We start from the raw sequence: 23,988 nt of genomic DNA, 5'->3' as shown, positions 1-23,988 counted from the left end.
CTAAAGAACTAAAAGGGTTTCACAAATCAGAAAGTATTTATTTAACTTGCAAATGTAATTGTTAGCTAACTTAATTAGTGCATTGATTTGCTAATTAACCCATTTAACAGGAGAGAGTTACTCCAATGATTTCGAAGAAGTTAGTCAGTGGAGTCACTGCATAGGATTGTACCGTGAAACTTGCAGGCTATGTTATTCGCATTACAACAACAACTGTGCTTATATACCGCTCTTCTAGGCAGATTAGTGCCCCACTCAGAGTGGTGAACAAAGTCAATGTTATTCTTATCCCCATAATACAGCTGGGGAGCTGGGGCTGAGAGGAGTGGCTTACCCAAGGCCACCTGCAGAGTACATGGCTGTAGTGAGAGGCGAACTAGCAGAGTGCTAACTTGCAACCCAACCACTTTTAATTCTCTGTGGTTTTAAAATGGATATTTAAAAAGGCAAAAGTGCAATTTGCAAATGAGGACGTGCCAAGTACAGCAAATTAGGTTTCAGCATTGCATACTTCATGATTTCTCGCATCCATGTTTCCCTTCCACAATCCAGCGCGGTTTGTACAAGCAGTTTAACTTCTCCCACCAGTGCCAACTCAGTATTTCTATAATTTAAAAACGAATACACTGTCACACTGGCAGAAAGTACGGATAAAAAGAAGCAAGCCAAAACCTTCGCTCATGGACTACCAAAGGCACGATGGAGCTTTGCTTTACAGTCTCTAAAAGCTGTCAAGGGTCAGGGACTTCCTCACGGCCTCAGGACAGGTGCATTGCACAGCACAGGTACTACTGCAGAGAAGCCTGAGATCCCGAGCAATGGCATTTCTTTCTGTACTAGGTAGGGAAACTACCTAGTATGGATGGATGGAGGTTGTCTCGCAGATATGAGGGGCCCAAGTCACAAAGGTAGACACCAGCACCTTGACTTGAACACGGAAGTGGGTTGGCAGCCAACAAAATGTTATAAATCTCACTTAACTGCTGTCAACAATCTTGTTGCCGCATTCAGCACCAGTTGTAGCTTCCGTTTTGTCTTTAAGGGCAGCCCCACATAGAGCATGTTTCAGTAGCCTGCTCCTTAGATTACCTTAGCACGGATTATCATGGGTAGGTCAGCTGAGGCCAAAAAAGAGGACAGTTTTTGTGCCAAATGAAATGGGTGAAAGGTGCTCTTTGCCACTTGGTTTAAATGGTTTTTTTCCTCTCCAACAGAAGAGTTGGATCCAACAAAATTTCCAAGCATTAAATGAGTCTGCACCTTAGCAGCAGCCTCAGAGCCAGGAAGAAAAGCCATCTGCACTTCATTACCTGACATCAAACCTAGAAAAGATCTCATGATATGATAATTTCTTCCTTCATACTGACCTTTAAACAAAATGCTCAGCTAAAGAAGAGCTTTGGGTCTCTGCTACTGGGAAACCAGCACCTTGAATGATGGGTGCTACCCAGGGCTTTTTTTCAGCTGAAACATGGTGGAACGGAGGTCTGGCACCTCTTGAAAATGGTCACATGGCCGGTGGCCATTTGTCTCAGGAACTGACAACTTTGTGCAAAGGAAATTACCATCCTTTGCTATATGAATGTAAAATGAGAGAGCCGAAAATGTATAGGTGTGCTTTTAATGGGCCATGTGACCATTTCTGCCGAGGGCAATTTTAACTTTAAAAAACTCCCCTCTTGTTCCAGCTGACCCGAAGTGACATCATTGTGCAGTCCTGAGTTCCACCACTGAGTTCCACCACCTCTTTTCCCAGAAAAAAAGCCTTGGTGCTACCTAACAAATGTTCAAATTTGATGGACTGTGCCATACTTAAGAATATAAGTAGGATATGTTTGTGTTGTATTTTTGAATACAACACAGTAGGCTTGCTCTCTTCTAAACTGGTCCCTCTAAGCTGTCCCTTTAATATCAGTTTGAACTGCAGCAATACCAGGTGATGTTATTTACCTCCTTGCCATGAAAAACTCCATGCTCATTTCCATGAATTAATACTCTGTAAAAGGAATGAGATTTCTTCTTTTGACCAGTTGGAAACACTACCCACCAGGGGTGTGTAGCAACCAGAGATGTCAATTATACATATTTTGAGTGGCCTTTTCCAAACAGATGCATCTAAACACATCTGGGAAGGAAAAATAGATGCCAGATCTGTTTGGCATCTTGCAGTGCAGAACACGGGGAGCCCACGCTGAATCAGGCCTGATCAGCACAAATACTCGGAAGCGCCAGTTTAGCTGAGCCATGCAGAAAAAACCCATAGTGACTGATGGGGAATGCCGTAGTATGCATTATCTTGATCTTGATTCCCAGCACCATTTCCTTATCTTTAAGGATCCTTTCTAGTTCCTTCATGGCTGCCCTTCCGAATCTTACAGTGCAATCCTAAGAAGAGTTACTCCAGTCTAAGGCCATTGAAATGAATGGGCTTAGACTGGTGTAACTCTGCTTAGGATTGCACTGTTAGTCTCTTTCTGATTTCTTGGTTGCAGCCTCCCTTTTGTCAACCTTAATGAGCTCCCCAAATTATACCCATTTGTCTCAGGAACTGACAACTTTATGCAAAGGAAATTACCATCCTTTGCTATATGAATGTAAAATGAGAGAGCCGAAAATGTATAGGTGTGCTTTTAATGGGATTTAATTAACCAGAAACTAAAAATTCTGGATATTGATATAACATCTTTACAGACAAATGAGGCCCTAAGAGTTATAAAATTAAAACTAAAGGATCTCAATTACAGCAGTACTCTCCAGAGAGCCAGACGTACATGTTCGGGCTTATCCCTGGGACTTTCACCCCCAGAGGCTATTCCATCTTATTGCTATTCTTTAAAGATTCCAGCTCATCGCAGAGCCTTCACATTGGCTAGACTTAACTCCTTCCCCTCTAAAGTGCTTTCTGATCGTTTCTCAGGACTCCCTTATTCTGAACGAGTTTGTGACTGTGGACAAGGAAAGTTAGAGACCTTGGATCATATAATAGTTTTTTGCCCTAAGTGGAGTAAGGAAAGAGAGAGATTTATTATTCCTATTATGTTAAAAGAAAAGCTTCCCTTCCTTCCTTGGGCAATCTCAGTGTTATTGTCTGATAACTTTCTTGACAATCAAACCTCTGCTATAGTGGCTTCCTTTTTAGCCACGGTGATAAAGCAACAAGATTTTCATGAGTTTAGATAGTTTAAAGTGATAATGACAAGTTATGTCTATGTGAATTGGGTATGTTCAAGTGTACAGTTCATATTTTGTTGGTGTTTGTATGGCTTATGGCTTCGGCCGGAAAAGCAATAAACATATTATTATTATTATTATTATTATTATTATTATTATTATTATTATTATTATTTAATGGGAGCCAAAAGTGCCAAACCACTTGAGTCCAAAAAATTAGAAACAAACTTTGCATCTGATGTGGAATAGGACACTCAATTATAATTATATCCAGATTGTTTAATCTCATACAGACAATATTTTCCATTCAACTCAGCTATCAGGATTGATTGCTAATACTTTTCCATTCTTGGTGGCACGCATCTCCTCCTGCATCAGGGTCTGCAACTTTTGTCTAAGGAGCCGCAGAACTGGATTTCAGACTGGCACCCAGTGAAACATACAGGCTGCATTCAGGAAGTTTAGTGCCAAATTAAATTTGCTACTCTTTAAAATCTTTTTGAATATCAGATAACCCAAACTTTTGTTAGCTACTTTGTGTTTATGTGTAGAAAGCCATCTTTGTAAGCTGGTTTTCACAAACTGGGTTTTCTGTATATTTTTTCCTTTGGTTCTGGCGCCCTAACTGTTTCAGTGTATCCCCTGATTTCCAGACTCATCTCTTTGCCTTCAGTTTTCACTTCAGGTTTGTTGTTGTTGTTGTTATTGTCTTAACCAGTTTTTTCCCCCGATGCGTTTGAGACCATTTTTATCCCAATCTTTTGTGGGGTATGGAAGGTGATCTTGAGTTGCATTTTTCCTCATGTGAAGGAAACTTGCATTCAGAAGGCTGAGTTTGAGAACTGCTTTAAATACAGAGATCAACTAAAGATCACCGGAGAGGGGGGCATGGACAGATCAGCTTTGAATAATGACAAAGAGGGCCCCCTGGCTCAAACAGGAAGAGGGTCACAATTTTCATTTCTCCATTTGCACCGAAGAGAAACAGCAGGTGTAGCAGAGGAATGAAAAGCCATGGAATTCAGAAACACTCAAGTATAGCTAATTAGTTATATATGACCAGAGGTTCTTAGCATGATCCAGCAAACATCTGGCCGGAGCAGAAAGATTTTTTTGATAGGGCTTTCTTTTTTCTTTATAGCCGCAGCTGTTGATTTGCTCCAGGTTGGTTGGGGTGGGAGTGGAGGAGAAAGTGCTGGCATAGGGACCCAGAAGTCAGATCCAACAGCCGCATTTACTGAATCCTGTTGCAAGATCATAAAGACATTAACTGCAAGATCCTAGGGAGAGGGAGGCTGCTTCTGCTCCCGAACAATGTCCTAGCTTCCAATCACAGACTCCTCAACATCCCAAGGGACCATTTTGGTGTCTGCAAATAGAGGCGGTTGTAGTATCAACAACCACTGCAAGTAATTTGTTCTTTTATTTGACTCTTTTTGTAGTAAGGTATAGAGCTGAACAAACCTCGTCCACTTTTCAACTCCCCTTAGCCCCAGGCAGCTGTCTTTCATAAATGAGAACAAATCGATCAAAATTCTTTCTTCCACTGCATTGTCTCTGCTAGCCCAACCCCAAGATTGTTCAAATCTCTCAAGGACCTGCTGTTTATCATAACCATCTGTTCCTATTGTTCAAAAACGATTCTCCTTTTTACATTCCCCTGAATGAGTATGTCATCAGACTCTCCGTACAAACTGTTGAATCCAAGAAGATCTTCCCATTTCATTCATAGCACATAGAATTCAGCCAAACCACAGATGATCCTGGGAATATGTGCTCAGAGCCATAGATATATCTTTTACAGCAAAAAGGTTGACCTAGACGGTCAGTGATATGGATTGGAGCAACAGTGCATGGAAAGGGGGTAATAATAACTCTTACTCATCCGGTGCTGTTATCCTGATTGGAAACAGCCCCTCATCCCTGGCTTCAAGCCTCTGGGGAGAAAAAGACAGACATGATAGGAATACCTTTCATTTTACCTTGCACGGGATTTATGCAGCCCAGGGGAGCCTTCTTCAGTCATGGGAACAGCCCTGCAGGTACGGGGGCATCCAACCCGCCTTTAGCTGGCCCTGTAGCCCTGACCTATAGGAGGCCTCCCAAATGGCTGTTTTTTGCAGCTAAAATCCATGTCTGAGGTCCAGTCGCAGACCAGACCAGCAGTGTTCCTGCTTTGGCTCTTACCCCACTTTATATGGTAGAAAGAGAGATGTGGTTTGATTTTGGTGGGAACGCCCACTGGCTGACTTCTAGAAGATATCCAGGTTGCGATGTTGCTGTCTAAAATATAATAGCACCAGTCTAATGCAGCGCCTGCTGAGCCCTTTACGGGGCTTTTTTTCTGGGAAAAGAGGTGGTGGAACTCAGTGGGTTGCCCTCGGAGAAAATGGTCACATGGCCGGTGGCCCCGCCCCCTGATCTCCAGACAGAGGGGAGTTTAGATTGCCCTCTGCGCCGCTCAGCGGCGCGGAGGGCAATCTCAACTCCCCTCTGTCTGGAGATCAGGGGGCGGGGCCACCGGCCATGTGACCATCTTCAAGAGGTTCCGGAACTCTGTTCCCCCGCCTTCCTGCTGAAAAAAAAGCCCTGGTCCTTTATAAAAATTAAAATCTCACTCATCAGCTCTTTGGTGAGCAAGAGACTGGGGGGGGCACTTTCCCTCTCTTAATGCCCATCTGTCAACAGAATTTTAGCTTTAAAAAGTTCCATGTGCATTTGGATTGGGAAGGAGAACCCTGCGTACGGTTCCGCCCAGCGGGAAGTAAGCACTCTCGCAGCAGCCTATTTCTGCACATAGAGCCCCTTGCTAGATCGTGGCAGAAAGGCCATCCAACTCTGCTGTGCCTTTTGGAGTCTTTGCTCCCGTAAGCAAATTCTGGAGCAAGCTTTTACAAGGGGAAAAAGAGACTATTTCCCATCCCATCCCAGAATCTATTGCATAAAGTACATGCTGATTGAGTTTGTTTAGACTTTTAAAAAATTAAATTCCTATTCTGGAAAGATTGTAGTTGGCAGACTTGTAGAAAACTCCCGACAGACTTTTTCCTAAGAATGTGTAGGCTTTCAGATGGAAAACCTCTGTTAATTTGAGGATTGGGACCAGATAATAGTTTACTGACTAATCCGTCATTTTCTTGGCCCGGTTCAACCTGAGCTAACAGAAGTGGAAACCACAAATGAAGGCAACAAGCAAAAAAGTTAACTGCAATATATTATATCAGTGTGTGAAAAAAGTAAATAACAGTAATGAACTCGATGCACAAAATAGTCAATAATCAAAATAAATTAGTCAATTATACACATAAATCCCTGGACCCACAAACAATAAATGAGTAGGTGCCTAAGATATAACAAAGGACAAAGTGAGGAAAAAAGTCCATCCACAGATAAGACAGTCAAAATAGTCAATCACGCAGATGCTGCAGTCCCATTGACCTATATTTATTCCTCAGTCTTTGTTATCCTTGCAGGCAGTGAGTTGAAAAATGAGGCACCCAGCGGACAAAGTCCTCCCGCCCCGACATTCAGGGCCAGCAAGGTTCCTGATGTTTCGTGGAAACCTCCTCAGGGGCGGTGGAACATATACCACAAACTAGCTTCATAAATTAACACAGCACCGGTGAATCAAAGGTCCCTGTGAGTTCACAGGACCTTTCATTCACTGGTGCTGTATAAGTATAAACATACATGTTATCTCTCGTTTCCCCTCAGCTGCTTGATTGTGCCAACTAGACTGAAACCCAGTTGGATATCTCGATGTACCGGGAAGCTCCTTTGCGGGGTGCGGGATGGCAGGACATCGAGCAAGGCAGCTGCCACACTGACTCTGCCTGGTCGGCTACCAGTGGCTCTGTGGCCATTTGGGAGCCAATGGGCCACCTGGCCAGTCATTCAGAGGCAGCCTGGCTGGGTGGTGGGAGGGCATAAAGGGAGGAGCTGACTGGATCTGCACTCCACGTGCAGTTGCCTGCAATTGGCATTCCGCCCTCCCTCTCCTTGTCTTCATCGGGTTTGGGCTAAGTCAGAATTTTTTGGCCACTCTTACATGGATGGGGTCTTCTTTTTGTGTCAGGCGGGTTTGCTGTTTACATCTCTGTCACCACTTTTTCGGGGGTGGTTTGGTATGGAGCACAGATCCATACCAGTGGCCAACAGGCGCTGTTTCCCCATAGATTGAGATCCCCTTATAGGATCTTGAGAGCATGGCACAGAGGGAGCAAGCGCAGCTCGGGGGCTGCCAGAGCATATTCGCTCCCAGATGGCAGCGGAACCACACAGTGGCCTCCCACTGACTGCCTTCCTGTGGTTTCCTTCTCAGCAGGTGGGCTGAGGAGATGTGGGGTCATCAGCTGGCAGGTCGGTCAGCGGATGCTTGGATCCGAGCCCCACGAGGCGCCAGAGCTCTTTAAAGCTGTATTTAATAAAGTTGTGGCCCTTTAAATTCCACCTGATGTCTCTGTATCTGCTGTCACTTTGCCCCTTGCCTTCCACCCCTCAAGATGGCCCCACAATGTTATTTTATCTTTGATTGTCCTAGCTAAGGATGTTTTTTATTTCATTAGCCGCAAACTAGAGGACAGAAGGGGAGTGTTGCCATTATTCTCTTTCTGCAGATTCTTGGGGCAAAGTTACCAGTATTTAGATATCCATTTAGAAGACTGATATCCTGTACTCCTCAGAACCTGCCCAGTTTTTTAGTGGGTGCCCTCCTTAAGATGGGAGAGGTAGTTTCGGGTTTGGTGCTAAAGACTGCCACCTCCAATCTGGACTTCCGCATTCATCGAGTACATTTGAAACTCCGTGAGAGAAGAATTTTACGTCTGTTGTCTCTCTCTTTTTTGAAAATATGCTGCGTTTGGCATCAACATGTTTTTTTGGTTTCGATGGCCCCTTCTTTCTGTTATCCTAGAGAGAAAAAAGGAGAAATATCTAAAGAAAAATGTATATATGATTATCACTGAATGTTTAGAGAAGAATTAAGCTGTGTTACTTTCTGAAACAAATACAGAGGTTGCCTATAGCTAAATTTCAATGAGTCTCATGTTTTCCAGTAAAATTTATATAAAAGAAGAACTCTGTGTTCCCTTCTGCTTTACCAGAACAAGGTCTCCTGTGAGTGTCTCTTTCTTGGAAACAAACATTTCAGAAACCCTCAAGGCACAGGGCCTCCGCTCAGAATCTGTTAAAAAGAGCCTCATGAAAAGTACCTTTTAATTAGCCTCAGTCTGCAAATATCTAAATATCTTTATTTTTGTTGGTGTTTTTCAGATTCGTCAGAAGGATTTCTAAAGGCTTCCACACACCAAGGGGAGATTGATATTTATACTCTTAGTCAGGAGGGGGAAGTGGACCTAAAGTCTCAGAATGGTTAGTAGACAAGAACCTTTGGAAAGATGTGTCTGTGGCTAAATTAACTTCCTGTTTGCATAATGGACCAATCTTAGAATTTCAGGAAAAATGGAAAGACTTTTTTGATTGTGTAGCTAGAAATTAAGAAAAAACAAATAATAGTTATTATGGAAGGAAACCAATTAGAAAATATTTTAAAATGTTGAATATAAAATCTTGAGTATAAAATCTTGAGTATAAGTAAGTAAGGAGATGGAGAGGAGCAATATTTTGTCGCTTATACGTGCTGTTATATAGTCTGTTTAAATTTCTCTGTGTATTGTCCATAGTCTTTCTTTTCAAATCAGAATAAAAAAACTGTAACAAAATAAGAACCTTTGAAAAAATCTGTGAGGTAAAAGAAACTTAGATTTCAAGCTGGCAACAGATGGTAAATTATACATAGAATTCAATTACATTACATGTATTTTATTTATTGTTTTGTAATATTTGCTGAAGCTAACTCCTACACCCCTGTAGAAGCGTTGTGCTTTCTGAATGCAAGGGGGCTTCCTGTCTCCCTGGCCACACTGAATCCCTTCTTTGAATCTTGCCTATGGGCTGGTTGCCTCATGCAGACTCCCCAGGTCAGCTTCCTTCTTATATACCCATTCCCTGGAATAGCCTATACTGCTTCAATGGGATAACAAATTTCCCTCAGCTACCTTTGCTAAGTCACAGTTCCTTGTCCCTCTGAGAAGATCTAATACAACCTTAAACCTCTCTCTCCACTCCTCTTCCTTCCGTTCCATCTGCTGTTTCCTAAGTATCATTTCCTGACTGTCACAGGCTCTTTGATCCTATTGGCTCTTGAAGCTATGAATAAATTACAATAAGGCTTCCATCAGCGATTTCATACAAGCTGGCAAACTATGCTGGCTCGTGTCGCCCTGCAAGCAAGAATTGAAAACCATGTCTTGTTCATAGTTACCAGTTCTGGTTCATTTTTATTGATTTTATTGAAACATTTTATACTCCGGTTTTCCACATAGTTCAAGCCAGCTAGAAGGAAACTGCAAAGCATAGGCTTGGCTCTGGACTAGACATTTTCGACAGTACAAGGATGGAGCATGATTTCCTCCCATGGCAGCCTGATATGCACCCTGAAATACTGTTCTTGTGGGAGAGGACCCCCCCCCCAAACTGGATTTCTGGGGGGTCATTTTGTGCTGCTGGCAGGGGTGGGGATCATGCTCCAAGTTTACACCTGCAGATAACATGGATCCAGCCCATAGTTTTAATTTCATATGAAAGGGAGAGAATCGGAGTGCACGAGGGAAGGAGGGAGAAGGAGGAAAGAGTGCAAGGCTCGTACAGAGCAGGAGGGAAGAGTGCCAGGCTCGTACAAAGCAGGAGGGAAGAGTGCAAGGCTCGTACAAAGCAAGAGGGAAGAGTGCAAGGCTCGTACAGAGCAGGAGGGAAGAGTGCAAGGCTCGTACAGAGCAGGAGGGAAGAGTGCAAGGCTCGTACAGAGCAGGAGGGAAGAGTGCAAGGCTAGTACAGAGCAGGAGGGAAGAGTGCAAGGCTCGTACAGAGCAGGAGGGAAGAGTGCAAGGCTCGTACAGAGCAGGAGGGAAGAGTGCAAGGCTCGTACAGAGCAGGAGGGAAGAGTGCAAGGCTCGTACAGAGCAGGAGGGAAGACTGCAAGGCTCGTACAGAGCAGGAGGGAAGAGTGCAAGGCTCGTACAGAGCAGGAGGGAAGAGTGCAAGGCTCGTACAGAGCAGGAGGGAAGAGTGCAAGGCTCGTACAGAGCAGGAGGGAAGAGTGCAAGGCTCGTACAGAGCAGGAGGGAAGAGTGCAAGGCTCGTACAGAGCAGGAGGGAAGAGTGCAAGGCTCGTACAGAGCAGGAGGAGAGTGCAAGGCTCGTACAGAGCAGGAGGAGAGAGTGCAAGGCTCGTACAGAGCAGGAGGGAAGAGTGCCAGGCTCGTACAGAGCAGGAGGGAAGAGTGCAAGGCTCGTACAGAGCAGGAGGAGAGTGCAAGGCTCGTACAGAGCAGGAGGAGAGAGTGCAAGGCTCGTACAGAGCAGGAGGGAAGAGTGCAAGGCTCGTACAGAGCAGGAGGGAAGAGTGCAAGGCTAGTACAGAGCAGGAGGGAAGACTGCAAGGCTCGTACAGAGCAGGAGGGAAGAGTGCAAGGCTCGTACAGAGCAGGAGGGAAGAGTGCAAGGCTCGTACAGAGCAGGAGGAGAGTGCAAGGCTCGTACAGAGCAGGAGGAGAGAGTGCAAGGCTCGTACAGAGCAGGAGGGAAGAGTGCCAGGCTCGTACAGAGCAGGAGGGAAGAGTGCAAGGCTCGTACAGAGCAGGAGGGAAGAGTGCAAGGCTCGTACAGAGCAGGAGGGAAGACTGCAAGGCTCGTACAGAGCAGGAGGGAAGACTGCAAGGCTCGTACAGAGCAGGAGGGAAGACTGCAAGGCTCGTACAGAGCAGGAGGGAAGACTGCCAGGCTCGTACAGAGCAGGAGGGAAGAGTGCCAGGCTCGCACAGAGCAGGAGGAAAGAGTGCCAGGCTCGTACAGAGCAGGAGGAGAGAGTGCCAGGCTCGTACAGAGCAGGAGGGAAGAGTGCCAGGCTCGTACAGAGCAGGAGGAAAGAGTGCCAGGCTCGTACAGAGCAGGAGGAAAGAGTGCCAGGCTCGTACAGAGCAGGAGGGAAGAGTGCAAGGCTCGTACAGAGCAGGAGGAGAGTGCAAGGCTCGTACAGAGCAGGAGGAGAGAGTGCAAGGCTCGTACAGAGCAGGAGGGAAGAGTGCAAGGCTCGTACAGAGCAGGAGGGAAGAGTGCAAGGCTAGTACAGAGCAGGAGGGAAGACTGCAAGGCTCGTACAGAGCAGGAGGGAAGAGTGCAAGGCTCGTACAGAGCAGGAGGGAAGAGTGCAAGGCTCGTACAGAGCAGGAGGAGAGTGCAAGGCTCGTACAGAGCAGGAGGAGAGAGTGCAAGGCTCGTACAGAGCAGGAGGGAAGAGTGCCAGGCTCGTACAGAGCAGGAGGGAAGAGTGCAAGGCTCGTACAGAGCAGGAGGGAAGAGTGCAAGGCTCGTACAGAGCAGGAGGGAAGACTGCAAGGCTCGTACAGAGCAGGAGGGAAGACTGCAAGGCTCGTACAGAGCAGGAGGGAAGACTGCAAGGCTCGTACAGAGCAGGAGGGAAGACTGCCAGGCTCGTACAGAGCAGGAGGGAAGAGTGCCAGGCTCGCACAGAGCAGGAGGAAAGAGTGCCAGGCTCGTACAGAGCAGGAGGAGAGAGTGCCAGGCTCGTACAGAGCAGGAGGGAAGAGTGCCAGGCTCGTACAGAGCAGGAGGAAAGAGTGCCAGGCTCGTACAGAGCAGGAGGAAAGAGTGCCAGGCTCGTACAGAGCAGGAGGAAAGAGTGCCAGGCTCGTACAGAGCAGGAGGAGAGAGTGCCAGGCTCGTACAGAGCAGGAGGGAAGAGTGCCAGGCTCGTACAGAGCAGGAGGAAAGAGTGCCAGGCTCGTACAGAGCAGGAGGGAAGACTGCAAGGCTCGTACAGAGCAGGAGGGAAGACTGCAAGGCTCGTACAGAGCAGGAGGGAAGACTGCAAGGCTCGTACAGAGCAGGAGGGAAGACTGCCAGGCTCGTACAGAGCAGGAGGGAAGAGTGCCAGGCTCGCACAGAGCAGGAGGAAAGAGTGCCAGGCTCGTACAGAGCAGGAGGAGAGAGTGCCAGGCTCGTACAGAGCAGGAGGGAAGAGTGCCAGGCTCGTACAGAGCAGGAGGGAAGAGTGCCAGGCTCGTACAGAGCAGGAGGAGAGAGTGCCAGGCTCGTACAGAGCAGGAGGGAAGAGTGCCAGGCTCGTACAGAGCAGGAGGAGAGAGTGCCAGGCTCGTACAGAGCAGGAGGAAAGAGTGCAAGGCTCGTACAGAGCAGGAGGGAAGAGTGCCAGGCTCGTACAGAGCAGGAGGAAAGAGTGCAAGGCTCGTACAGAGCAGGAGGGAAGAGTGCCAGGCTCGTACAGAGCAGGAGGAAAGAGTGCAAGGCTCGTACAGAGCAGGAGGAAAGAGTGCAAGGCTCGTACAGAGCAGGAGGGAAGAGTGCCAGGCTCGTACAGAGCAGGAGGAAAGAGTGCCAGGCTCGTACAGAGCAGGAGGGAAGAGTGCCAGGCTCGTACAGAGCAGGAGGAAAGAGTGCAAGGCTCGTACAGAGCAGGAGGGAAGAGTGCCAGGCTCGTACAGAGCAGGAGGGAAGAGTGCAAGGCTCGTACAGAGCAGGAGGGAAGAGTGCAAGGCTCCTACAGAGCAGGAGGGAAGAGTGCCAGGCTCGTACAGAGCAGGAGGGAAGAGTGCCAGGCTCGTACAGAGCAGGAGGAAAGAGTGCAAGGCTCGTACAGAGCAGGAGGGAAGAGTGCCAGGCTCGTACAGAGCAGGAGGGAAGAGTGCCAGGCTCGTACAGAGCAGGAGGAAAGAGTGCAAGGCTCGTACAGAGCAGGAGGGAAGAGTGCCAGGCTCGTACAGAGCAGGAGGAGAGAGTGCAAGGCTCGTACAGAGCAGGAGGAAAGAGTGCCAGGCTCGTACAGAGCAGGAGGAGAGAGTGCAAGGCTCGTACAGAGCAGGAGGAAAGAGTGCAAGGCTCGTACAGAGCAGGAGGGAAGAGTGCCAGGCTCGTACAGAGCAGGAGGAAAGAGTGCCAGGCTCGTACAGAGCAGGAGGAGAGAGTGCCAGGCTCGTACAGAGCAGGAGGGAAGAGTGCCAGGCTCGTACAGAGCAGGAGGAAAGAGTGCAAGGCTCGTACAGAGCAGGAGGGAAGAGTGCCAGGCTCGTACAGAGCAGGAGGAAAGAGTGCAAGGCTCGTACAGAGCAGGAGGGAAGAGTGCCAGGCTCGTACAGAGCAGGAGGGAAGAGTGCCAGGCTCGTACAGAGCAGGAGGAAAGAGTGCAAGGCTCGTACAGAGCAGGAGGGAAGAGTGCAAGGCTCGTACAGAGCAGGAGGGAAGAGTGCAAGGCTCGTACAGAGCAGGAGGGAAGAGTGCAAGGCTCCTACAGAGCAGGAGGGAAGAGTGCCAGGCTCGTACAGAGCAGGAGGAAAGAGTGCAAGGCTCGTACAGAGCAGGAGGGAAGAGTGCAAGGCTCGTACAGAGCAGGAGGGAAGAGTGCAAGGCTCGTACAGTGCTACAGCATGGCCTGCTATTAGACATGAGCTAGGCCTGCATCATAGTCTGTATCTCCATGTTGGTGTATAGGCAATATTACAGCGTATAGTGCGTGTAGTTGTACAGGCAACGCTATAGCGGATCTTCTAACACATCTGTTTGTGCTTTGTCTTCTGGAGACAGGTGGGTAGCGATCATCTTACCTGCTAAACATGCAAGCTCAGGGAAAACTTAACACACTTGACAACAAGAGGGCTTTAAAAAACTTCCTGGCTGGACCAACCTTACATAGCTGCTGAAATTTACCCAAGCCAAAGCTGGGGGGGATGGAATAAAGCTAGGAATCAGGCCCCTGAGCAAGCATTCTGTTCACAGTACAACAGTGCAGCATTGATAAGATTAAAAAGCAAACAGTGTGGTGGTATTAGGGAAGCGATATCTGCTTGCAGGGTTTTATAATCTATTTTTACTCAGTTTTTCCATCTACAGGAAACCTCACTCCCCATAACATTCTTATATTGCTAGAGAGAACCCAGCCACTGCATTGCTTGGGCTATTTCAGATGTTCTGAGAATGGCTCAACTCATCCGTGTAGGCTCAACTAGTATCATCCGTGTAGGGAGGCCCACATTGAGAAAGAAGGCACTTAGACATGGCTGCTCTAACTGAGACCACAATTTCTGCTTCAGTTTTTTAATATATATATTAGTGCTGGGTGAGTCTAAGCAGTGTTATGCTCTTCTAAGCCTGTTGTCTTCAGTGGACTTAGAAGGGTAGGTGTTTGCTTAAGATGGCATTGCGAGTTCTTCGAATTTCACTGTTTATCTGTGACAGAAGTGAAGTTAACTTTTCTTCCTAGTGCTGGAGCCGAATTCAAAGTTGTTTAAGTCTGTAGAAAGAAACCCTTTTCCACAAGGGAAAAAAGATAGGAGGAGTATCACAATCTAATTAAGTTGCTGGTCAAGTTCTTGTTGCACTACGCTGCCTTGGGACACACAGAATAAAGAGCAAAAGGCTTCCTCCCTCTTGATCTAAGAAGAGTGTTACTATATGCCTTTCCAGAGATCCTTGGGCAAGAACAATAGGCTCATATCAGTGTGGTGTAATGGTTAGAGTGTCAAACTACGATCTGGGAGGCCCAGGTTCGAATCCCCACTCTGCCATGGAAGCCTGCTGGGTGACCCTGGCCCAGTCACAAACCGTTGCTCCATGGCGGTTCATTGGATGAGCTGGTGGAAGACTGGCAAATCCGGCTCTCTGACGCCATCGATGAAATCACACCCCATCGTCCTCTTCACCCCCGCAGTTGCCAAGCTCCTTGGTATACGGAGGAGCTCCAGCAGAGGAAACGGGAGCTAAGACGACTTGAACGCGTGTGGCAGTGATCTCGTGACAGAGGCAAGAACATCTTATAGGTTGCTTATGAAATGCTATGAGGTGGCAGTGAAAGCTGTGAAGAGGGAATTTTATGCAGCTTCCATTGCGTCAGCTAGCTCACGCCCAGCATAATTGTTCAATGTGGTACGTTCATTGGTCTCCTTATTGGGTGGAGATCACCAAAATTTGAATCCAGCCATCAGCTGTGAGGCTTTTGCAAGCTTTTTTGCTGATGAAGTCTTGTCTCTCCACCATGACCTGCAGGCCACAGTTGATACGGTATGCGAACTGGAGGCCTGTTGGCCGTCTTCTGGGTTGGTATTCGATCATTTCAGCCCTCTGTCTGGGAAGGAGGTGGACAGGATTCTGCAGGTGGTGAGGCCAACCACATGCCTCCTAGACCCATGTCTGTCGTGGCTGGTAAAAGCCAGTATTGGCGGACTACGAGATTCCTTGGAAGTTATTATTAACACGTCCCTGGGCTCCAGGGTTTTTCATGAGGCATTGAAGGAGGCTGTAGTGAGGCCCCTTTTAAAGAAACCATCACTGGATCCCGCCGACCCGCTCAGTTACCGCCCAGTCTCGAACCTCCCGTTTCTGGGTAAGGTGATTGAGCGGGCAGCGGAAAGGTAGCTGCAGAATTTCCTGAAGGAGACCTCAGCTCCGGACCCCTTCCAGTCCGGCTTCCGCCCAGGACATGGGACCGAGACACTGCTGGTCGCCCTCATGGATGATCTTCACAGTCATCTGGATCGAGGTGGATCGGCACTGCTGATTTTATTAGATCTCTCAGCAGCGTTCGATATGGTGAAGTACCCCCACAAGACCTTGCAGGTTCCCCACCATGCAACTGGGCCTTAGGGGAAAGGCTGTAGGGCTATGGGGCTAAAGGCAAGAGGCAGACAAAGGTGGGTGGGAAGGAGAAAAGGAAGCAGGAAAAGGGGGAGAGGCTATGGGGCAGCCAGGGAAGGAAAAAAGGACATGGTGGGAGAGGGTAAAATGAATCCTTGTGGGTCCCCATCTGTGGAGATGATTGGGTAGTGGATTTTTTCTTGAGAAGTGCTGCTATACTGTTTTAAATATTTATGTGGTTTTTATCTGTATTTTAATGTATAAATATTTTAATGTATTATACTGTATGTAATCTGCCCTGAGCCTGCTGTCGCGTGGAGGGCGGAATATAAATTGAATTAAATAAATAATAAATAAATAATCTCCCACCCAAGTACTGACCATAGCCGACCCTGCTGAACTCCCAAGCTCAGATGAGCCCAGGCTAAGCTGCCCTATTTTGGCTGCTGGGGAGAAAGGCAGGATATAAATGAAGTAAATGAACAAATAAACATGGCCACATTCACCTGAGTTTCATTTTTGGCTGTCTTCTGGTTTGACTGTGAAGCTTGGGGCCTGCTTTGTCTGTTAATGTGACTCCTTTCTTTCTTATAACAGGCTCCATTACAGTCAGGGTACCTGCCACTCTTGAAGCTCATCTGCACTTATCTGGAAACAAGGTTGATGTGAGCCCCGAGCTCCAATTACAGGAGATCCAGAATGTGTCCAGAGAGGGCCACGTAATGGTTACTGGTAAGGCTTGCCTTTTACAGTCTTGTCAACACAAATGAAACTACTCAAAGGTTTTTGACACCCTTAGCGAACTATGACTTTGGTGATCACGCACCCCTATCAACATATGTACACAAATATAATGAAACATTAACCAGCTCATTTCAAAGTCTGCAATCCTAAGCATTTTCACCTGGGAGTAAATCCAATTGAAGTAAGTCCCACTGAGTCCCACTGAGTAGTTATGGCAGACATGCATAGGAGGAGCACTGGTTCAGCTCCTTTTCTGCTCTGGATCCCTGGGGACCTCTAAACTCTTTTGGCACACACACCCCAACTCTAGCACCCTAGGAAATTGCCTAAGCTTGCTTAGTAGATGGGCCAGCCCTGGCGAATTCCTTCTTATTTTGTAGAACACCTGCATCTGTATAGTTGTTATAAGTTTTATGTAAAAAGAAAATTCCTGACTTTAAATCCTGTGGTTGGATACCAAATAAATTTCCACCAATACATGGAGAGGCAATTTTCACCAATTCCCTCTTCCTGCTGTAGACCCCCAATTCACACTTTATGTTGTTGCTGATGGTCCCCTATCCCCAAGGAGCAGCATTTTGGGGAGGCCGCTGGGCTGCAGTAGAAGGCGGAAGCAGAAAAGTTCTATTTTTGTTTTAGGCTCATCCTGCATTGGGCAGGAGGTTGGAGGTATGGCCCTGTCCAACTCTGTGATTCTGTGGATGCAAGTGCCTACCATTTGTGGACATTTTATTTGAGATATAATCTTTGGTGAAGAGAGTATCCTGGGTAGCCTACGGTTAACAAGGATTGCCAGACCAGGCAGGAGACTAGGGGTCAAAACACACGAGACGCACGGGCGAGTGTTGGATCCTGCAAGGATCTCTGGGAATTGTAGTTTTAAAAACCAGCTGCTCAATGTGATTCCCAGCTGGGGAGAATCGCAGCTGGAGGGATTTTCACACACACATTCTCTCTTTCTCTCTTTCAAAATTTCTCTGAGAGCTTGGGGTGGCGGTGGGGTGGTGGTGGAGAACAACGTAACCAGTGGCAGCGAAAAAGCCGAGGTGTTTTGTGAGTGAGAGAGAAACCCAGTCCATCCCATTTTTCTTCTCCCGGCAGGGTCCTGTTACATTCTCTCCCCCCCCCCCCCACACCCCACCGGTCTCTGAGCTCCTGAAGGAAAACCAGCAGACTGGATTTTTGAAAGAGAACCAATCTCTCTAGTTTCTATTTGAGAGAATCTCTTTGAAAGAGAATCTCTCCAGTTGAGCAGCTGTTCTTTGCAAGAAAATCCACTTTGCTTGGTTTTTCTCCTGTTGCTTGGGTGGGGGGTAAACTACCATTCCCAGGAAAGCTTACGGGACCAGTCAAGTGCTCTTCACGTGGAATTCATTTTGTTTTTCCACTTGGTGCGGGGGAGGGGATAAGGGTGTCTTTCAGCTGATGATGTGACATCACTTCCTGGAAAACACAGAAATTATGCCATTCCTCTCTTGGAATTGATGAAAACTCTATATAAAGCCATAGAGTTATCAGCAATTCCTAGAGGACTGCTGGCTTTTTCCTAGAAGTGATGTCATGCAGATGGCCATTTTTTAAACAGCAATATCTATAATGCAATTGAAGTGGTGGTGGGAAATTAGTGCCTGAGTAGGGAGGAACTGGATATGGTCTTGAGCACTTAACCAAAGTTAAGGAAACAGATCTCCAGCAGCTCTGTGGAATAAGGGGTAGTGTTCATTGAATAGCGTGAAATGCACACTATCATTCCTAAGATGCACAAAACATTAAATCAGCTTTTGGGGGAAAAGCCTTGTTTGTTCAGTGGAAAATTCCCATGGCACAAAGGGTTATTAATAGTAGCTATTTCAGGCTTCTGAACTCAGATATTTTTGCACAGCTAATCCGTTCAGAAAATGGCTAAAACGACACTCCTCTTGGGAGTGATAACATAGATATTAGTTTTTAAAAATCTGCTGGGAAAAGGGAAAGAACAGATTATGTTCTAGTTTAGATAGGGTTGTCAACTCTGGGTTGGGAAATTTCTGGAGATGGAGCCTGGGGATGATAAAGTTTGGGGAGAGGAGGGACCTCAGCAGGGTATAATGCCACAGAATCCACCCTCTCAACACTGCCATTTTCTCCAGGGGATCTGATCTCTGTTATCTGGAAATAGTTATGGGAGACTTCTAGGCCCCTCCTAGACACTGGCAGCCATAAATTTAGAGTTTCATGATTTATCGGGAAGCAGAACTGTTGCTCACTGATGCTACAATCCAGAAACACAAGCTCAGCCTTTTCTCCCAGACTAGTATTCTTTGCTGCTTGGATCTAGAATGGCATCTTAAGCCACTCGTGATGCCATTCTGCTACATTGTGGGCTCAAAACCAGCAGGAATGGGAGGAGTCGTTCCTTAGGGGAAATGCTAGCATCCACTCCTATTCACTTGTCATCCACAAATGAGAGAAGACTTTGAGGTTCAGTGTAATGTTTGGATTCAGAGCATGGAAATAAGTGTAGAAATGGAATACTAGAGTAACACGTGCCCCATGGTTCCCAGTTTGATTTGGCAAATACAACAATTTATGCCTTATCCAGCTCTGCTCTCAGCCACAAATAGGGGCACAGAATCATGGGTGTGGCCTGCTGAAATTGGTGATGTATGCTGTCCACTTAAGAGTTGCCAACTCTGTTTTGCAAAATTCCTGGACATTTGCGAGTGGAGCTTGTGGAGAGAAGGGCCGTTTCCAGACGGCTTACCTGGCTCCGGAACATTGCGCCATCTTGCGGGGGAAACGTGAAATAACACGTTTTCTCGCGTGAGTTTTGCGTGACGTCATGCGACGTATAAACATCAGTTTTGCAAGGAGTCAAATCACAATAAAATTAATAGTAGGCAGACTATTTGGAAGCCTTTCAGTATAGATCCAACATCCGAAGAGCAGCCTATCTTTGGGTCGCTAAGTTCTCAGAGTGATGGTATGACTTAATTTCTCTTGTTGTCAGCCATGGAAGTTGAATAACATGCTCGCTTACCAATAGGTGATTTGTTATAGTCAAGTATGTCGGTTTGTGTCATGCATTATCATGGCCCCATCTATTGTCAAGGCTCTAGGATCGGGGGGGGGGGGGGGTTGTTCATGAGAAGGACTGGCATAGAGTCCATCCACTAAGAGGGCTTTTGCAAGCTATGCAGTGCCTGTATTCCTACATATGCGTAGAATAAGTTCTGCTAAAGATGCTCTGAAAACACAAGAATGGCCGTTTCCACACGGCTTACCTTATTCTGCAAAACAGTGAAATCACGCGAGAAGACGCTGTTATCGCACAAGAAGACACGATAACAGCGTCTTCTCGCAAGATTTTGCGCGAGATTTTGCTATTTTGCAGAATAAGGTAAGCCGTATGGAAACGGCCAATATAAGATCACGATTATATAAACTCAGAGAACAAATGGACTACTCGATACCACATTACTTGCCTGGCTCACCCAGGCCTGGCTACTGTTCAACAGCCACACGCACACATACACACCCCACACACACAAAAGCCAGTGTAGAGTAGTGGTTAGAATTTCAGACTAGGATATGGGAGACGCAGGTTCAAATCACTCTGCTGTAGAAGCTCACCAGGCAACTTTGACCCAGTCACACTCTCAGGTCAACCTACCTCTCAAGGTTCTTGTGAGAATAACACAGAGGCAATGAGATTTATGTAAGCTGCTTTAGGTATTCATTGTGGAAAAAGAGTATATAAATGTAGTTACTGAATAAATAGAGACGAAGATGGAGGGGAAGATAAAAGGTAAGTTGTTTAGTGGGTTTGAAAAAGAGAAGGATGGATGAGCATATGGAGGGCGCCGGGAGGAGGGAAAGAAGAAATAACGTAGGGAAGGGGATACAGGGAAAAGTGAAGTACCCCCACAAGTCCTTGCAGGTTCCCCACCATGCCTTAGGGGAAAGGCTATAGGGGGGGGCGGGCTAAAGGCAAGGGGCAGACAAAGGTGGGTGGGAAGGAGAGAAGGAAGCAGGAAAAGGGGGAGAGGCTATGGGGCAGCCAGGGAAGGAAAAGAGGACATGGTGGGAGAGGGTAAAATGAATCCACAAGGATCCTTCTACTATCTAATTTTACTGTGGTCTGGTTTAATGCAGCTGTTGTTCATTTAATATTTTTGTACATAATAGAATTTAAAAAATAAATGCACGCAGTGTTGTAAAAGTTGTTCCAAAGTAGCTGATAGTAACAGCGCTTTCCTCAGTCCTTTTACTTCTATATATGAATGTTACATTGTCCAGTGAAGCAGGATAAAAGCTTCTGCAAGATTTTGCACCTCTGCTTTCATTTTCTACTTCCTCTCTTCAAAATGAAAGATTAGAGATTTGCTTTTAGTGTTTGCTTTTAGTGCCTCTAACACAGCCTGTAACACAGCACAAGATATGGTGATTAAAAATATCTCTTGATCCTTTATGTCACTGGGAAAGAATGTCCTTGTTAAGTGAATCCTCAAGAGAGCATCTTGGCTTCTCTTCTTTATAAGGAGGGGGGAGACAGTTAAGTACTCAATTGCTTTTGTATCAGCGAGGAGAAAAAAGTTGTAAAAAGTTTTGTTTTGGAAAATGAAGTCATCAAACATTAAAAGAAGCCGGCAGCAGCAGCGGATCCTTTTGCTGATTTAGCATAGAAGCTTCCCAGAAGCAGGCACAAAAATTAAACAGCACTCTGTTTCCTGAAAGATCTAGGGCAAAGATATCATATATCAGATAATCTACATATAAATCTGGAAATTGGTTGTGGAAATTGTGTACTTTGTACTCACTTTCAGAATAAACAAACGGGGGTGCTTCTTTACAACCGTTTTATGTGGTCTTGTAAACCTAAATGGTACAGTAATTGCAAATGAAAAAAATTTATTTAATCCATTTTATAGTTAGCATCTTGTTCATATTGCCTAGGCAGTTTTTAAGTCTATCTAGTCAAATCAGAATCCTGCAAACATGCATTCATCATGCACATTGTAAAACCAGTTGTATTGGGAAACAGCACATTTTCATCAAGTTACAAATGGACTATTGCACCGGGCCATTTATATAATCAACTGATTGACTGTATGCCTTCAGGGATTTCACAGTATGGCTGGTGCCAGTGTTAAGTTCATATCTGCTATGAAATCTGTTTGGTGCTGGACTGCTATGATGAGATAGGGAATCTGGATTCTTTACACTCTGTTGATCATCCTGGTAGGTCACATACTGTAGGCAGTAGACAGGTAAGACACATCCTTGTTAGGTTTTCTTTGATGCTTTCAAAAGCATCAGTCGTGATATCTTTTTGGCCAAAGCAGGACTAGGGGTGACCATTTAACTGAGACTCCAGTCTTTCCTGAGGGGAAAATCCTAATGATGGTACTAGAGGGCTGCCCCCTGTGTTACCTGAATTGGTCTCCTTGCAAGTAAGAGAGTTGTGGGAGGAATTAGCACGCAAGGAATACGGCTAAGTGAGAGGCCAGTAACTACAGGATCTTTTTCATCAATTTTTACGGGGTCCCTTCCAATTACAGCAAATGAGACAGGTGCTTAAATTCAGAGAGCAAACTTTTATTGAAAGAGGAAAATGCATGCACATACACACAGGGTAAATAGCAAAAATGGTTACACGCACAGAGTCCTAGGAAATTAGCAGAAGTTGGGATAGAGTTGGGGAGGGCAAAGTATATCTACCTATTCTGAAGAGTAGTCCAGTCCGCGGGAGAAGAGAGTAGCTTGAAACGCCAGCATTTGCAGCCAGGAGAGCAAGAGGCTTAGGGCAAACCTCAAAGAAACAGTGCTTTGGATCCAGTAAGCGTGTACGGAAAGAGGCTTAGGTAAGAGACCCTAAGGGAGCAGCCTGGAAGCGTGCACAATTTGAATGGGGCAATCTAGCTGTTGGAACAAAGACTGCAACCGTCAGTTCCTGAGAGTAACAAAGGGTTTGATTACCTTGATTGGTAGCTGCCAGGGTGTGTGAAAGAGAATGCAAAATTTGTCCTGGCTCTGCACAATAGGGCAGTTTGTTAATGAAGTCCATTGGAACTAAGTTGATGAATTTAGTTGGGGAATGTACCTTCCCAGGAATGAATTATAAATACTTATAAATGCTAGTTGATTTTCTCCTCAATCAGGAGATATTATCACAGGAGGAGGGAAAGGAATGTGTTAAGTGGGAAGACACTATGAGACCTTTGTTGCTCAGGATTAGGGGTGTGCACCCCCAAAAAATCCAGGTTTCCCGCTTCGGGTTTACCTGAAGTGGGGGGAAAATCCAGAATTACCAGAACCCTGAAGTGGCAAGCTGCTTCGGGATACTGGTATTTAGCTCGCTTTGGCATGCTCCGTAAAGATTCGGAACACACTGAAGTGAGGGGGAGCAAACCCCCCACACCCACACCACCGAGGCAAACCCCACTTACCTGGCCAGAAGGGGGAGGGGAGGCCAATTAGCTGGGTGGCGTGAGGGCACTGTCTCTGCCACTGTGGCAGTGGCAGCCCCCGCAAGGCTGGGATGGCCCACAGCTGGCTCCTCTACCACTGCTGTGGCCCTCGCAAGGCCAGGACGGCCTGAAGCCAGCTCCTCCACCACCTGCACCGCCACCGCCACAGTGGCCAGCTGGGTAGAAGGGAAGGCCAGAGCTGGCTTCTCTGCCACTGCATCTGCCAGCTGGGCTGCGGGGAAGGCTGGAACTGGCTCTTCTGCTGCCCGCGCCGCTTCCTCTGCCACTGCAGCAGCCAGCTGGGGAGTGGGGAAAATTGGAGCTGGTTCCTCCACTGCCACAGCGGCCAACTGGGTGGTGGGAAAGGCCGGAGCTGGCTCCTCCACTGCCCGTGCCTCTGCTGCCACAGCGGCCAGCTGGGTGGCAGGGAAGGCTGGAGTCGGCTCCTTCCGAGTTGGCTGCCAGATGGGCAACGGGGAAGGCCTGAGCCGGCTCCACTGCTGCCTGCACCACCTCCTATGTCGCTGCAGCAGCCAGCAGGGCAGCGGGGAAGGCCCGAATCAGGTGCTTGACGGGGATCTCCCTGCCAAACCGCTGATCCACGGGTTTAAATGCCCCTTTCCATGCCATTGCAAAGCGTCATGGAAAGGAGCATTTAAACCCATTGACCTGAAGCTTCCCGAAGAGATACAAATTGCTTCAAAAAGCTTTGATTTGGGGTTTCCGAATCATTGTGAATATGGTCCGATTCGGGTACTTTTGCTTGAGTCGGAAACCTGAATCACAGACTCCTACTCTGGAATCCTTTAGAGGCTAGGGAGACTGCAAAACTAATCACCACGAGTCTGTCCACATTTAGATGTGGCATTCCATTTATGCCTGGGTCTCCTGGGCGAGACTC

General features: G+C 46.8%; 1 protein-coding gene across 2 annotated transcripts in view; it reads left to right on the top strand.

Annotated features, from left to right (window-relative positions):
* Window positions 1-23,988, top strand: part of FAM185A (family with sequence similarity 185 member A) — a 59,734-nt gene that overhangs the window by 25,560 nt on the left and 10,186 nt on the right. For both annotated transcript variants that reach the window (XM_054988308.1, XM_054988307.1), the window contains 2 exons: window positions 8,443-8,541; window positions 16,492-16,626. In XM_054988308.1, the coding sequence (XP_054844283.1) occupies window positions 8,443-8,541; window positions 16,492-16,626 (234 nt within the window). The remainder of the gene's footprint in view (window positions 1-8,442; window positions 8,542-16,491; window positions 16,627-23,988) is intronic.

The sequence above is a fragment of the Eublepharis macularius genome, chromosome 9 (assembly GCF_028583425.1).
Source record: "Eublepharis macularius isolate TG4126 chromosome 9, MPM_Emac_v1.0, whole genome shotgun sequence".
NCBI classification, from domain to species: Eukaryota; Metazoa; Chordata; class Lepidosauria; order Squamata; family Eublepharidae; genus Eublepharis; species Eublepharis macularius.
Note: the sequence above shows the minus strand (reverse complement) of the source record. Positions and strands in the feature narration are given on the sequence as shown.